The sequence below is a fragment of the Musca domestica genome, unplaced genomic scaffold (assembly GCF_030504385.1).
Source record: "Musca domestica strain aabys unplaced genomic scaffold, Musca_domestica.polishedcontigs.V.1.1 46, whole genome shotgun sequence".
NCBI classification, from domain to species: Eukaryota; Metazoa; Arthropoda; class Insecta; order Diptera; family Muscidae; genus Musca; species Musca domestica.
This window is the reverse complement of record NW_026712336.1, coordinates 6,224,311-6,239,999: the sequence shown is the minus strand read 5'-3', so window position 1 is coordinate 6,239,999 and position 15,689 is coordinate 6,224,311. Positions and strand designations below refer to the sequence as shown.

At 35.2% G+C, this 15,689-nt stretch overlaps 1 protein-coding gene across 1 annotated transcript in view; it reads left to right on the top strand.

The window, feature by feature from the left end:
• The window catches only part of LOC101898649 (uncharacterized), a 129,439-nt gene extending 116,054 nt beyond the window's left edge, over window positions 1-13,385 (top strand). The window contains 8 exon segments of the mRNA XM_059127621.1: window positions 2,752-2,905; window positions 2,981-3,248; window positions 3,312-3,415; window positions 6,067-6,304; window positions 6,382-6,510; window positions 6,578-6,787; window positions 6,944-7,480; window positions 7,538-13,385. Of these exon segments, the coding sequence (XP_058983604.1) occupies window positions 2,752-2,905; window positions 2,981-3,248; window positions 3,312-3,415; window positions 6,067-6,304; window positions 6,382-6,510; window positions 6,578-6,787; window positions 6,944-7,480; window positions 7,538-9,739 (3,842 nt within the window). The 3' untranslated portion in view covers window positions 9,740-13,385.
• Window positions 13,386-15,689: the final 2,304 nt, after the last annotated feature.

The window sequence follows — 15,689 nt, the reverse complement described above, 5'->3', positions numbered from 1 at the left end:
GGATAATAAATGCGACCTGCATTTTGTTCACAAGAATACATGGACAGACGGACGGACGGACAGACGGACTGACATGCATAAATCGACTCAGAAAGTGATTCTATGAAGGTTCTCAAAAGTAACTATGGGTCTATCTCGTTTCCTTCTCCATGTTACAAACAAATGCACAAAGACATAATACCCTTACCACTACGTGGTGTAGGGTATAAAAACAAAACAAATAATTTCGAAAGTGTTTCCCAATTTTTATCTTGGCCATTCTTTGAGTTAACGCCTAAAAGTAACATAAAATTTGGTTTTAGGCAGAAAGTATTAAGAAAGAAGAAATATTCTACACAACGTTTCACTATACATTTCAGAACAAACCATATCTCTTGGTAAAAAAGTTGTTAAGAAAATTATTATCAATTTGGTAAAAAAATAATATTTCCGAATTTATCTCGACTTCTCCTTGAGTTAAGGCCTGAAAGTAACATCAAATGTCGATTTAGGCAGAAAGTGTTAAAAGAAGAAATATTCTACACAAAATTTCACTGGTTATATTAGAGTAAATTATATATCTAGGTTTAATAGTTTTAAAAAAAATATATATTCAAAATTAAAATATTACAGTTAAAATGATATCTTCTCTTTTTTACTGTAAAATAAACATTTATCCAATCCGAGTCAAAATTTTCTTTTATACTTCATTTTTTTGAGAAAGTGTCAAAGTAGGAATTTTTCTAAATCAAATTTTATTGTGAGTCTCTGAACAATACATTTTATATTTTCCACAAATTTTATCACTTTTTCCGAATTCGCATCAAATTTTTTATATAATTTCAGTGTTCATTAGCCAGTCTGGGTTGAGGAAAATTCTAAGTATATTTGACAGTACCCGGCTTGTAGATAAAAACATAAAAAATCGGGTTCTTAGGCCAAAAATATTCAAGTCATTTATATGACCTTGACCACATGCAAAGGGACCTAAATATTTTGAAATATTTCTCACAAAATGAAATGAATAAAAGTCAATAGAGAGCTTTAGATTTCTTCAAGTATGTTTTGAAATGGACATTTCAGGTCCACCTTTGGTTGTAGTTCCTGTTTAAGGGAACAGAAACAAAATAGCTACCCGGTCGTAATGGAAGGCTCTTTTGTGAAACCCTTATTAAATAAGTTTTTTTTGTTTTAATTTTACATTCTTGCCAAAAACCATACCCTCAAAACTTTGGAAACTCTCGCCGAACTCTCTCCCCTTCCAAAACCAACAATATTTTAGAAACTCTTTAAAAAAACTGCCAACTTTCCAAAGCAATACCAATTTTTAGAAAATATTTCTTTTTCGTTTCATTTTGACCTTTTGACCATATGTTATGTTATGGTTTGTTTGTTTGCATTGTGGTTAATTTTACATTTTATATTTCAAACAAAATATGGAAAAAGGGCTAACCACAGGCAGCTCCCCTTTTTTCCCAAAAAATAAGACTAGCACACATACACACACTTAAAATAATATCAAAGAAAAACAAAATTAAAGGTTTTGTTGGAAGAACCAAACCTTTATTCATTCATCAGCAAAAATTGTAATCAGTTTAGTAGTGGTGTTGCTGGTTTCAGAGAATACAATAACCACAACAGCAGCAACAATGACAACAAAGTTTCACTCCCATTCAATGGATGACACAATGACAACATTTCAATAAATTAGAAAAAAAGGCACGAAAATATCGAAGGAAAATTTGTCTAAAAAAATGGGCACAGAGGTAATAGGATTGCGGTCAAGGAGCGGAAATATTAAATTGGGATTTTAAAAGAGACCCTCTTCGATGGAATTAATGAAAATTGAAGTATTTAAAATTTAGTTAATTATTTTTTTATACTTTAAAGATAATTTGAGTTGATTGAAATGGAGTATAGAACTATGACCTAATCAGAGTCCATTTCTGAGAGATTTTTAAAATGTAATTTTCATATTTTAGTTTAGTGCAAAAGAAAATTTTTTTCACATAAGATCAACAATTTTTTAATTTTTTTCAAAATTGGTTTTTCGATGTCGCTCGATTATGAGAGAGAATGTGTGAAAAATTCCTATGAATGATTGGTTAAAATTATTATTAATTTAAACATTGAATATGGGAAATTAGCTGCCATACGAGATGATAATAGTGCGAGCTTCAAGTGGCAATACCGAATATAGGGAGATATTTAAGATAACGTAAACCTGTGTAAGCTGACCTTCAAAAAAACTCGCTCGAATTTGAAAAAAGAGTGAAACTCACTTGAATTCAGGCGGATGCCCTCCTGCTCCTCTCTTCCATCTCCACTATTCCCTCTTCTACATAACACAACAACATCGAAATTACAGCAAACATCTTCCCCTCAATTTCACTCTCAGAGCAAACTCTTGTTCTTTTTTCAGCGAATCTGCTCCCACTCTAATTTTTCAAACAGAAGTGAATGGGAGCGCTGCCTCACAAACGAAAAAAAGTGACGAATAGATTTTGTAAAAAACTCCCACTCTTTGAGCAATCCTGCATGTTTCGATCCCGAGTAAAAACGACGTTTTCGTATAGACTTCATATAACACTACCACCCAATATATGGTATTTAAAAAATTTCACCGATTTTTTTTTTAATGCTGCAAGTTTCTCTTAATTGTTGTAGTGTATTCAAAATTCGGCTCGGTTGATTTTTACTTAATAATTTTCCTCAATAGATGACTAATTCCACACATCACTAAATTGTAACCTCTAATTGTGTTAATTTCAGATTGCTTTTCCTACGAAGCTGCTGACAAATGCGATTCTATAAATGGAACTTTTTATCTGAGGGAGTGTTACAATGCCACCTATGCTGAGGAGCATAATATTACCGAATTGGCATTGCATGCTTTGAAAAAGCCACCAGCGGAGGAGTATTTTACGTAAGTTGCAATAAAAAGTTGAAACAAGTAATATTAAAAATTATTGCTTATTATTTCTCCCCCATTTAAACATAGGAACTATGTTCTCGGCTTGTCATCGGGCATCGAAGAAACGGGAGCCATCAAAATTTCACTGGCCGCTTGTTTATTTTGTGCCTGGACCATTGTGTTCCTGTGCCTCTGCAAAGGTGTACAATCATCGGGTAAGGTGGTTTATTTTACCGCCCTCTTCCCGTATGTGGTCTTGGTTATATTGTTTTTCCGTGGTGTCACATTGCCGGGTGCCGGAACGGGTATATTATTTTATCTAACACCGGATTTCAATCAGTTGGCTAATGCTCAGGTGAGATGGAAAAATAATGAAATGTTTACTAATTTTGTGAAATTTAAAAATATATTTTTACAGGTTTGGGGCGATGCTGCAGTACAAATCTTCTTTGCCTTAAGTCCAGCTTGGGGTGGCCTAATTACATTGTCGTCGTATAATAAATTTTCAAATAATTGTTACAAGTAAGTGTGTTTAATATTCATAGAAATCGATTGCGGAATCTATATCTAAAAAATTTTAAGATTAATATTAAGAGCAGGATAGATGTACCAAAGCGCATTTTGAAATTCAACCATTAAGATTACGAAAATATCTAAAACGGTAATAAACTTCTAAAATGGTACCATTTGGTATTATGTGAATAGATAGAGCTAGGTAAGTTGGTACGAGAATTAAAGTTGGAAAATAAGTTTGATACATGAAGGTGGTTTTAGAAATGTGTTCTAAGCGCGCGAACTGCACTGAATGGTACTATATTTAGAACATTTTGGTGTAGGTTAAACGGATGAAGCTGGAATTTTGAAAATTTGTATTTGGGTCCCTCTTGATGGTATATTTGTGATAAAGAGGTGGCTGTGGAAATGTGTACTACAAGTACACGAAAAGTCCTAAAGAGTACAATATTTGGTATAATATGGTGTTGGGTGAAGAGATAGTGCTTAAAATCTGAAATTTGGTATTAGGGTCGATGTTCAAGTGTAGCTTTGTTATGGAGAAGGTTTCGAAAATGTGTACTATAAATGTGCGAAAAGTACTGAATGGTACTATATTTGGAAGGAATAGAGCTAATATCTTGAAAATCGATATTTCGTATATTTGTACGAAATGTACTAAATTGTACTAAATTTGGTTTTGGGTATATGGCTGATATCCTGATAATTGATATTTCGATTGCTGATGGTATCTGTATTTTAGATTTGGCGGTTTTTTGGAAATGCGTCCTATATTTGCACGAAAAGTACTAAACGGTACTATATTTGGTATTGGGTGAAAGAATAGAGCTGATATCCTGAAATTTAATATTTCAACTCCTAATGATATCTGTATTTGAGATTTGGCGGTAGATTGGAAATGTGTCCTATATTTTTACGAAAAGTACTAAATGGTACTAAATTCGGTATTGGGTGAGGGGATAGGGCTGGAATTCTAAAAATTGATTACATATCACTGTTAGTGTCTATGGTTAATTTATGGAGGTGGTCTTGGAAACACGTCCTATATTTGTAAGAAAGGTACTAAATAGTAAAAAATTTGGTAAAGGGTTAAGGGATAGGGCTGCAATCCTCAAATTTGATATTGTGGTCTCTATTGGTATCTCGAATTGAGATATGGAGGTGATTTTGGAAATGTGTACTATAATTGTACGAAAAGTGATAAATGGTACTACATTTGGTATTGGCGGAAGAGCTAGAGCTGAAATTTGATATTGAGCTTGTATTGGTGATTGGTTTCTAGGCTTTACATATAAAGACGTTGAAATAGTTTTGGATTGAAAAATTGGATGTGGATAAATTGTGCAATTGTTCTACAAATAAAATTCGAAATGAAAGATTCTGAAGATGTTTTGGTGTAAAAGGTTACAATTTCCCTAATATTCTTTTCGAAAAGTGAAAAACTTGAATATTATATAAAACCGATTTTGACCAAAATTTGGAGTACTTGCTTCTAGGCTGAATTCCGTCGGAAGTGCCAAAATTCACTCCATTTGGGATATGGGAGCAATAAAGATATATATTGGAGCTATATCCAAACCTGAACCGATCTTGAGCTGTATCTGAGCTGTATTTGATACCAAAGAGCAATTACGCATGTGAGGGACTTAAAGCCCTAAATCGGATGAAACGTATATGTATATGGGAGCTATAGCAGTATCTGAACCAAATTTGGAGCACTTGCTTCTAGACTGAATTTGGTCTGATGTGCCAAAATTCAGGTCAATTAGACTGACATTGGCCATTTGGTGCAAAATTAACCCAAAATCGGTTAAAAATATATATGGAAGCTATATCCAAATCTGTATCGATCTTGAAAAATTTAGCAGACGTATTTCTTTGCTGTATCTGTTATCTCGTAAAAAATATCGTTCTTGCGGAGCTATAGCTATATCTGAACCGATTTTCATTTCCAAATTTGATATATTTGATTCTAAACTGAATTTGGTCGGTTGTGCTAAAATTCAGGTCTCTGGACTGATATTGACCATTTGGTGCGCAATTAACCCGAAATCGGTTGAAGAGCTATATCTAAATTTGAACCGATTCTCACCAATTTCAGTAGGGTCAGTTCTTGGGCTAAACAAATATTGTTTGGAATATTTCATCTTAATCGGATAATAAATGCGACATGTATTTTGTTCACAAAAATACATGGACCGTCGGACAGACGGACTGATATGCATAAATCTACTCAGAAAGTGATTCTATGAAGATCCTCAAAAGTAACTATGGGTCTACCTCGCTTCCATCTCCATGTTACAAATAAATGCACAAAGACATAATACCCTTACCACTATGTGGTGTAGGGTATAAAAAGGCCTAGCACGAACTGTCGGAACGAATCTAAAATTTAAAGGTGGCAGCAGATAGATTCTTAGATCGGATATTTTTTGACGAATCTGGAGACAAAACTTTTAATGTTAAAATAAAGAATTTGCACCATTTAATATTACTTGGTTCGCCACATTCGAAAGATTAAAAAATCGATTTCGAAAAGTCTACTTTGATTTTGAAAGGGTATACCGGAGATCTTTTTCCACTTAGCTGGATATATATATCCTAGAATTTTAATAAGAATAATCCTTAAAAAAATGTCTCCCATAACATTACTCTTTCAGGGATTCCCTAATTGTGGCCTTTTGTAATATAGCCACCTCGTTCTTTGCTGGCTTAGTTATATTTTCAATTATTGGATTTTTGGCCCACGAATTAGATGTGGAAGTGGAGAAAGTTGTGGATCAAGGTGCCGGCTTGGCCTTCATAGTCTATCCGGAGGTGGTTACACGTCTACCCATTTCGCCCGTGTGGTCTGTGCTATTTTTTGTCATGCTATTAACCCTGGGCTTGGACTCACAGGTAAGTTTCACAATCAACCCTTAATTTAACTTTCCATTTTATATTAATTTCTTATCCCTCTCTCTCCCTCTCCTTAGTTCGCTCTGATGGAAACTGTTACAACTGCCATTTTGGATAAATTTCCAAATTTAAGACAATACAAAACATGGGTTGTACTATTTGTTGGGATATTCGGTTATGTTGGCGGTCTCGGCTTTACCACAAATGTAAGTTGGAGATTGGAGTCTAAAAAGGGTTTATTTTAATATTTTCTCTTTTTCTCATTTTTTATAGAGCGGTATGTATTGGCTGCAGCTGATGGACAAATATGCCGCCAATTGGTCTGTCCTATTGATAGCCATCTCAGAATGTGTTCTCATTGCCTGGATTTATGGTTCACAGAATTTCTTAAATGATATCCAGGGTATGATTGGTAAACGCTCGAAAATGTGGAACTACTTTTGGTCGGGTATGTGGCGTTTTATAACACCGGCAACATTATTGGTAAGTTGAAGCTTAGAAATTCAATGTTGAAGTCATTTGTTTCTTTTTCTCAAAAAATTGAATTCTCAAGGCAAGGGCTCCAATATACTGATGAGATTTTTTCTCAAAACCAACAACACCCGGCTTATCCTCCATTCCTGTTTTTTTCTCTTCCAGTTCATTTTATTCTTCAATTGGGTTGAATACAAACCAGCCTCCTATGGCCAGTATGTCTATCCGCTGTGGGCCGATGCAGTTGGTTGGGTAATTGGTTTGCTGCCAGTATTGGTTATCTTTTTGGTGGCCTTTAAACAAATCTACAATGGTCCCGAACATTTGGGTGTCAAAGATCGCATTGCGTTTTTGTTGAAACCCACAGAAGAATGGGGTCCGGCGGGAAGACCCTGTCTCTATCCAGATCGTTATCAAAATGAAAATACGGCCAGTCTAATGGAGGGAGCTATAGCGGAGGTGTTGCCCTTCGAAGATAATGGCACCACTTTTGGGGCTGGCAGTAATCGAGGAGCTGGCGGTGATGGTGGTAGCATTGGTATTGGCAGTCAAAAGGAAGCAATGCAGCTCTGAGAGCGAGCTATGGCATCGACTTCGACATTTGCCCCCAAGCAAATGACTGATGATACCGGTGCTATTACCATGACCACAGCAACTTCGAATGTCAATGGCAGAAATGAGCGCAAGGAGGCAAATGGAAATGTAAGTTAGACATTTTAAAATAAAGATTTCTGATTAATTAGTTTTTTTTTTTTTCAGAAAATGGATCCCGGTCCCATGGTGGCCATAAAAACGGCCCCGGCCAACACATGTCAACCGGGACCCAGCATATTGAAATCAAAAGGGGGCAAACCCTCAGATAGTGTAGGCAGTGTGGGTGGAAAACCTCCACCTGAAATAAGTCCCAGTAAACAGCCTTTGATCCAGGCCGAACTGCGGGCCAACGATAGTGTGGTGTCTTTCCTCAACGAAAAGACCACTCCACTGGCCACCGAAACCATTAGCGATAAAATAACCAAAGTAACTGCCACAATAGTATTGCCCACAACGGCGGCAACATCGATAACAACACAATCGAAAATCTTAATACCAACAACAACAACGAGCACTGCAGCCAAACTGGTGGTGGCCGGTACAGCTGACAGTGGTCGCGAGCTTAAGACCTTAACCACTTTTGCCACAACAACTGCCAAGCCAACGATCAGCGATATCGTGAATACCAAGGCATCCACTGGAGGTGGTGTTGGTGGCAGTGGTACAACAACAACGATGGTCACCCAGGTGATCAATGGTGGTGTGGTGGCAACCCCGACCACCTCCTTTGCTGTGACCATGGTGCCAATGGTAACAACTACAACCACAAAGCCGGTGGCCAGCGCAGGCATTGCCACAACCAGCGTTACTGCAAGCGCAGCAAAACCAATAACTGCCACCGCTTCGACGATAACAAAACCGACGGTGGTAAAAACTGACCCCGGTGGCGGCAGTAAAATTCAAACGCAGGTTGTATCTACAACCGATTTAAGCCTTACAACGACAACCAAATCAGCGGCTGTGGCTAATTGTGTAACCAAACCTCTGCAGGCGACCGCTGTCGGAGGCAAAACCAGTGATTCAACCAACAAAAGTGCTGCCATTAAAACTACGAAAACTTCCACCACCAGCGTTGTCACTACGCCAACTACAATACCAGCTACATTAGCTACAACCCCGATGGCGGTGAGTAATAATAAATTACCGTTAAGTGCTACAACGCCACCAAAAGGCCAGGATGCCCCATCAACGGCGGCGGCCACATCTTTAAAATCAACAATGGTGGTGTCCAGTAGTTCAGGTCGGCCCACAACTTTGGTTGACTCTACGAAAACACAGGTTCCCCTGACATCTTCACCTGCTGGAAAAAGCATGACTCCCACATCTTTGGGTAAGACGCCAACTGGAAAAGCTTCCTCAACAAATGTGGAGAGTGGCAAATCTTCAACACCGGCAGCTGCAGCAACGCCATCTACAAAAGTGACTTCCACATTAGCAAGTACAACAACCTCTGCATCAATCACTAGCCAAGCTAAGACATCGGCTGCCCCCACAACAGTGGCACCTACAAAGCCAACTTCATCAGTAGCTACAACTACCACAAAACCCCAATCCACAGGTAAGTCGACAACAGCGCCATCTTCCGCCAAACCACAAACAACAGCCACAGCATCTTCCACAACCGCCGCTGCAACACCTGCCACATCCAGTAGCAAGGCCAGCTCATCGGTTACCGTATCTCAGACACAACCAGCAACGCAAAAATCCGCTACCACAGTTTCTGAAAAAATATCAGCCACCAAACCCATAGCCACCACAACTACAACTCCACCACAGAGTTCGGCAAAAGCAACGACTTCTCAATCTACCACAGCCAGCATCACAGCTCCAGCCGGAGCAGCAGCGCCAGCTGTTGTCAAACCAGCACCCACAAAAATTGCCAAAACTTCGGTGGTAACATCCAATGACAAACCCATTTCAACAACAACAATACAGAAACCAACAACATTTTCTACAACCCTAACCAAAGCTACAACCACAAATGTCACCACCAGCCCGGCTACAAGTGGTGGTACATCTACGACACCTGCCACAACTGCAATCACAAAGACCACTACTTCCACAACATCTGCTCCCAAGACAACAGCAACGACATCTGCAGCAGCAACCACAAAATCTCAAACCACAGCCAAAACGCCAACAACCACAAACAGTGCTGCAACAGCTAAGACAACAACAACAGCAACCACAAGCTCTACTACAACAGCGCCAAAACTATCCAGCAACAGCACAGGATCCACAACATCAGCAAAAACTTCAACATCAACCACCAGCAGCAGTGCAGCAGCGGCCACAAGCAAATCGTCAACTACAAAAAGCGCCACAACCCCCAGTGTTGCCACCTCTGTGGCAAAATCAAGCAAGTAGTTTTAAGTATAAAGTTTTCCGTATATCTACAACCCAAAAAACACCCCCCATAAAAATAGTGTTCTGTAAAAATTATTTAATTCGAATTGAATGGTGTCTACTGCAGTTATCAAAAAATAAGCCATTGTGGATCAGGAGGGTTTCACAGGGGGTTGATGTTATGAGGTTTGCACAAAATTTCTTGACCATTTTTCAAAAAGTTAGAGTTAGAGATGTTTCTATAAAGATCGATTATGACAACACTTTTCTGAAGTACTCGACCGTGTCATATTTCAAATAATATGACATATGCCACATATTCTACAAAAAATGATGAATAAATATTATTTTCGGCGCTCCTAGGCGAATAAAAACAGTTAAATGTTCCATATTTTAGGAAGACCAATTGTATTTATCTGGACTTAAGTTTAAAGTTATACAAATAGAGAAATGTCCAAAGTCCAGCCGAGTTTCACAAAATGGAAACATACGTCCCGAAATTCACTCCATTTAGGCTGATATTAGCCATTATTTACACAATAAACCCGAAATCGGATTAAGGATATATATCGGTGCTATATCCAAATCTTCGTCAATCTCCATAAAATTTGGCAAAGGTATTTCCGAGCTCTATAAGATGTCTGGTACCAAATATCATTATTGTCGAATGCATATTACGAATTTGAGAGGTTTGAATACCAAATCGGATGAAACATACATATGGGAGCTATAGCTATATCTGAAATTTTCACCAAATTTGATGTACTTGCTTCTAGACTGAATTTCGTTGGATGTGCCAAAATCCAGGTCATTTGGACTGATATTGGTAATTTGGTGCACCATTTGACCTGAAATCGGTTGAAGATATATTAGGGAACAATATCGGAATCTGAACCGATCCTGACGAAATTTGGGAAAGGTATTTCTGGGCTACATCTAATACCAAACATCATTGTTGTGGTGTACATATTACGAATGTGGGACTTAAAACCCTAATCGGATGAATCATATTTATGGGAGCTGAAGCTATATCTGAACCGATTTTCACCAAATTTAATGTACTTACTTCTAGACTAAATTTGGTCAGATGTGTCGAAATTCACATCATTTGGGCTGATATTAGATAAAGATATATTCTAATCTGATCTAATCTGGGAGCTTTATTCTAATCTGATCCTATTTCGATTAAATTTGACGGAGTTATTTTTGAGCTTCATAAGTTATCTGTTACCAATTATCATTCTTGAGGACTGTATATTACGCGTAAACATATATATGGGAACTATAAATTTGATGTACATATTTCTAGGCTGAATTCGGTCGGGTGTGCCAAAACCAGGTCATTTAGTCTGATATTGGCCATTTGGTGCACAATTAACCCGAAACCGGTTGAAGATATATGTGGGAGCTATATCTAAATTTGAACCAATTCACACCAGTTGCAATTGGGTTTGTCTTTGGGCCAAACAAATATTGTTTGAAAATTTTCATGTCAATCGGACAATAAATGCCATCTGCATTTTTTCAGAAAAATACATAGACAGACAGACTGACATGCATAAGCCGAGAAGACTCAGAAAGTGATTCCATGGAGATCCTCAAAAGTAACTATGGGTCTATATCGCTTCCTATTCCATCTTACAAACAAATGAACAGAGACATAATACCCTTACCACTATGTGGTATAGAGTATTAAAAATAATGTTGTCGCACAGTGTAACTAAAATATTCAATTCAATGTTTTTATAACCTCCAACATAGTACGTTTGTCATTCCGTTTGTAACAACTCGAAATATACATTTTAGACCTCATAAAGTATATATATATTCTTGATCATCATAAAATTCTATGTCGATTTAGCGATGTCCGTCCGTCTGTGGAAATCACCCTATCTTCCGAACGAAATGAAGTAGGTTAAAAAAAATTTTACTCAAATGTATATTATGTCTGCAGAGCTATTGGTATTAAAAAATGGGCTATGTAGGACCATGTATGGCCCCCATATAATGGTACCTCCCAATTTTCGATATTTTATTCTATGTCTGTGCAGGTCCAAGTCTTATATATTAAGTAGCCCCCATATAACGGTACTTCCCCCATATAACGGTACCTCCCGATATTCGGTATTTTGATGATTTTAGCGAATATATTCACCGGAATTTATTTATTTAGTCATAATGGATACTACAGCCTAAGACAGAAAATTGTCTGTGCAGGTCCACGTCTTCGTAGAGCTCCCATATAACGGTACGCCCCGATATTCGGTATTTTAATGATTTTATGGACATTTTCACCAGAATTGTTTCAAATTTGGCACTTGAAGTTCGTAATGGATACTACAGCCTAAGACAGAAAATTATCTGTGCAGGTCCATGTCTTCGAATTTTGATGATTTTAGCGAATTTATTCACCGGAAATATTTCAAATATGATATTTGAATTTCAAAATGGATACTACAGCATATGACAGAAAGTTGTCCATGCAGGTCCACACCTTCGTATTGCCCCCATATAACGGCACCTCCCGATATTCGGTATTTTGATGATTTTAGCGACATAATTTACCGGAATTATTTCAAATTTTGTATTTGAAGTTCGTAATGGATACTACAGCCTAAGACAGAAAATTATCTGTGCAGGTCCATGTCTTCGAATTTTGATGATTTTAGCGAATTTATTCACCGGAAATATTTCAAATATGATATTTGAATTTCAAAATGGATACTACAGCATATGACAGAAAGTTGTCCATGCAGGTCCACACCTTCGTATTGCCCCCATATAACGGCACCTCCCGATATTCGGTATTTTGATGATTTTAGCGACATAATTTACCGGAATTATTTCAAATTTTGTATTTGAAGTTCGTAATGGATACTACAGCCTATGCCAGAGTTGCCTATGCAGGTCCACGTCGTCGTATAGACGCTAATATATGGCTACCTTCGGTATTTTTAAGATTTTAACAGAATTTTTAACGGATTTTATTTTGGAAAATTGCCAAATTTGTATCAAATGGTGGAGGACATTCAAATTTCGGCCCGGCCGATTTTATAGCTATTTTACTTGCGTAATTTCCAAATAAATTCCAATTTTTCCGAACTTAATGCTTTTTTACTTGTTTGGCATTATTTTTGTTGTAAGGAACATTAAATACGGAGACCTTGCTCCTTGAAGCTTAACCTTAAGGATAAAGTAATACTTCATAATCGTTCGCTCATTGATTTTAGTTCCTCGAACTACATGCTACTGGCCTAGTTAATGTGCACTTTTCAATGAATCTTTTGTGAACTGAGGGAAGTGAATGACCTGCATAGTAAATAACTATGTGAACTAAAGGAACTATATGAACGAAAGAGTTGAATATGGTTCCTATCACAGAGTGGTTTTTTGAAATAATTCCTTTGGGAACTGCACTTTTTTAAGTTGGCAATGTTTTTAGGCTTTCAATTCTAAAGTTTTCCATTTTTTTGCTAAATTCCACTAAATTCTATGCAAGCTTAAAATACACCCCTCTGAAACACTCCAGATCCCACAAGGCATTACGTTTTTAACAATAAATTAAAAGCTATTTTTAAGTATAATTAAGATTTAGTTTAAAAAGTCAAATTAACAAATTATTAATACGTTTTATATACAAATACAAATAACCTAATATGCAACTACATATGTTACTCTTAGAATAGAATGCAACTCTGTTGAACTAAAATAATGAATAATGGTCGTGGATAGATGGCGTTGCGGTACTCTAATGTTTCTTGTAGTTTATTATAATAACGATTTTAGAGATGTTTTTTAAAAAATATTTATAAACCCAAAAATTTTGAAGCCATTTTTCAAGAGAAAAAATATAGATTTTTACTCAAATACTAAAAATAAAAGTATTAGGGTAATATTTTTTATAAAAACTGTATTTGGTCTTTGGATGGGCTAGTGCTGTATTTTTTCAAAAATACTGAGAGCTTCCAATGTTTGGAAAGGAAAAAAATTGATTTTTAATAAAGTTATAATAAATTCAAAATGCCAAATTCCAAAATTGTTCCCGAAACTAAACACTTGTGACTTGACTTCCTTTGAAAATGAAGACTACGTTTTTTACTAGCACTTTTTATAAACCAAAATTTTTTGTACCGCCACAGTCAGTAATAGACGGTTTGGAATTGCTTTGTTATCTAGAAAGAAATACTGAAATTCAGAAAAACAACAAACAGCAACAATATACGCGAAGTCAGGGATTGAGAGAATAATGTTAACATTATTTTTGTTATTACATCACATTTTTTTGTTATTAATAAAATAAAATAAAAATTATTAAATTATATTTACAATAGTTAAGAATACAACAAGAAATTACATAGTTAAAATAAATACACAACAAATTAAAAATATAAAAATAACAACAAAACTAGTAAATCAAAAGTACCTAGAAAGTATAAAAAAAGGAAAACAAATGTTTCTTCAAAGAAAATAGAATAAATCAAATTTCTATAACGAAACATAGGATAGACAAACTTCCGAAATAACCTTTAGAGAAAAAATTAAATAAAAATTATATTTAAATTAAGAAAATAATAAAAAAATAACTGTTAAACATTATTTAAGTTAAGAAAATGCAAAAAATTCGGCGAACTCTTTCAATGGCCTATGAAAATTTTCATTTGCCTTGGGGTCCCCCTGGCCGTCAAATCAAATTATAGAAATGCAGTATTAAATAAAAATATAAATTTAAAAATAAACAAAAGTATTGTTTTGTAATACACTCAATGATGCCAAATTATCCCAGATTAATAAATATAAAATAAGAAAATATAAATAAATATAATTAAAATAATTAATAACAAAAGAAATATGAAATATATATATATTTATATGTTTTATATGTGTTGTAGCCATAGTTAGTGCCATAGTTTAACAAAATAATATAATAAAAAAAATAAAACTAGTTACAATTAATAAAAAACATAACCCTATTGTGTAAAAAAATTAAATTAATTTTATCAACTCCTTGTCAAAGGAATTTAAAAAAGAAAATAAAAATAATAATTTTTAACGTATTGTGATATTTTGTTCAATTTTTTAATGACGAATGTATTTGTTTTTTTGTTTGTTACCAAATGTGAAGTTGTATGTATGTATGTTGCATGATTTGTAGAATGTATTGTTGGTTAGTTACTTAAATAAAAAAAGAAATTATAATAATTTATGTGGAAAGTTTGTTAATGAATTCTCGAAAAAATAAATTCTTGAAAGTAGCCAATGCTTTAATAGGTCGAAATATTTTACAATTTAATATGCTGTATTACAAAATTAAGAGGTATTAAAATAAGTTACTAAATTCAAATTTTGGCAAATTCAAAATAGAAATTTCTATCAAAAAATATAATTTAGGAATCCGTTTTCAATTATTCAAGTATGAAGAAAATAATTAATAAAATAATATTTATGGATCCAATTTAAACAATGTAAGGCTACTCCGAAAATTGACCTTCAAGTCCAATTCGTAATTTAGCCTTTATATTAAATTTTAGGTTTTTTTTTGGAATGTACCAGAAGAGCTGCGATGAATTTGTTAATACATCTCGACTTTAACTGGTGGAAAGTTTACACCAATTCTTATATTCCCATCATTTGAGTTTTATGGACATATAAAGTTTGTAGTCAAAATATATCTATGTGAAATAGTGGCATAAACGTTAAAGAAAACCTAAAACTATTAAAGAAAATTCCACAACCATACAGAGCCTGTACCCATGAGCCTTATCATAGGCAAACATTCGTTTACATTGATGAAATAATTCAAAATCAAATTCGATTGTCAATTTGGACTTTTTCATATCAAAGTCGATTTCAGATTTTTATTATGTCTAGCTTTGGCAATAGATAGATTGATTTTAGAAAAGAAAATTCTAGTATAAAAAATTATAATTTTATGAATTGTCGCGTCGAGATAAATTATCTCGAAATAAAATGA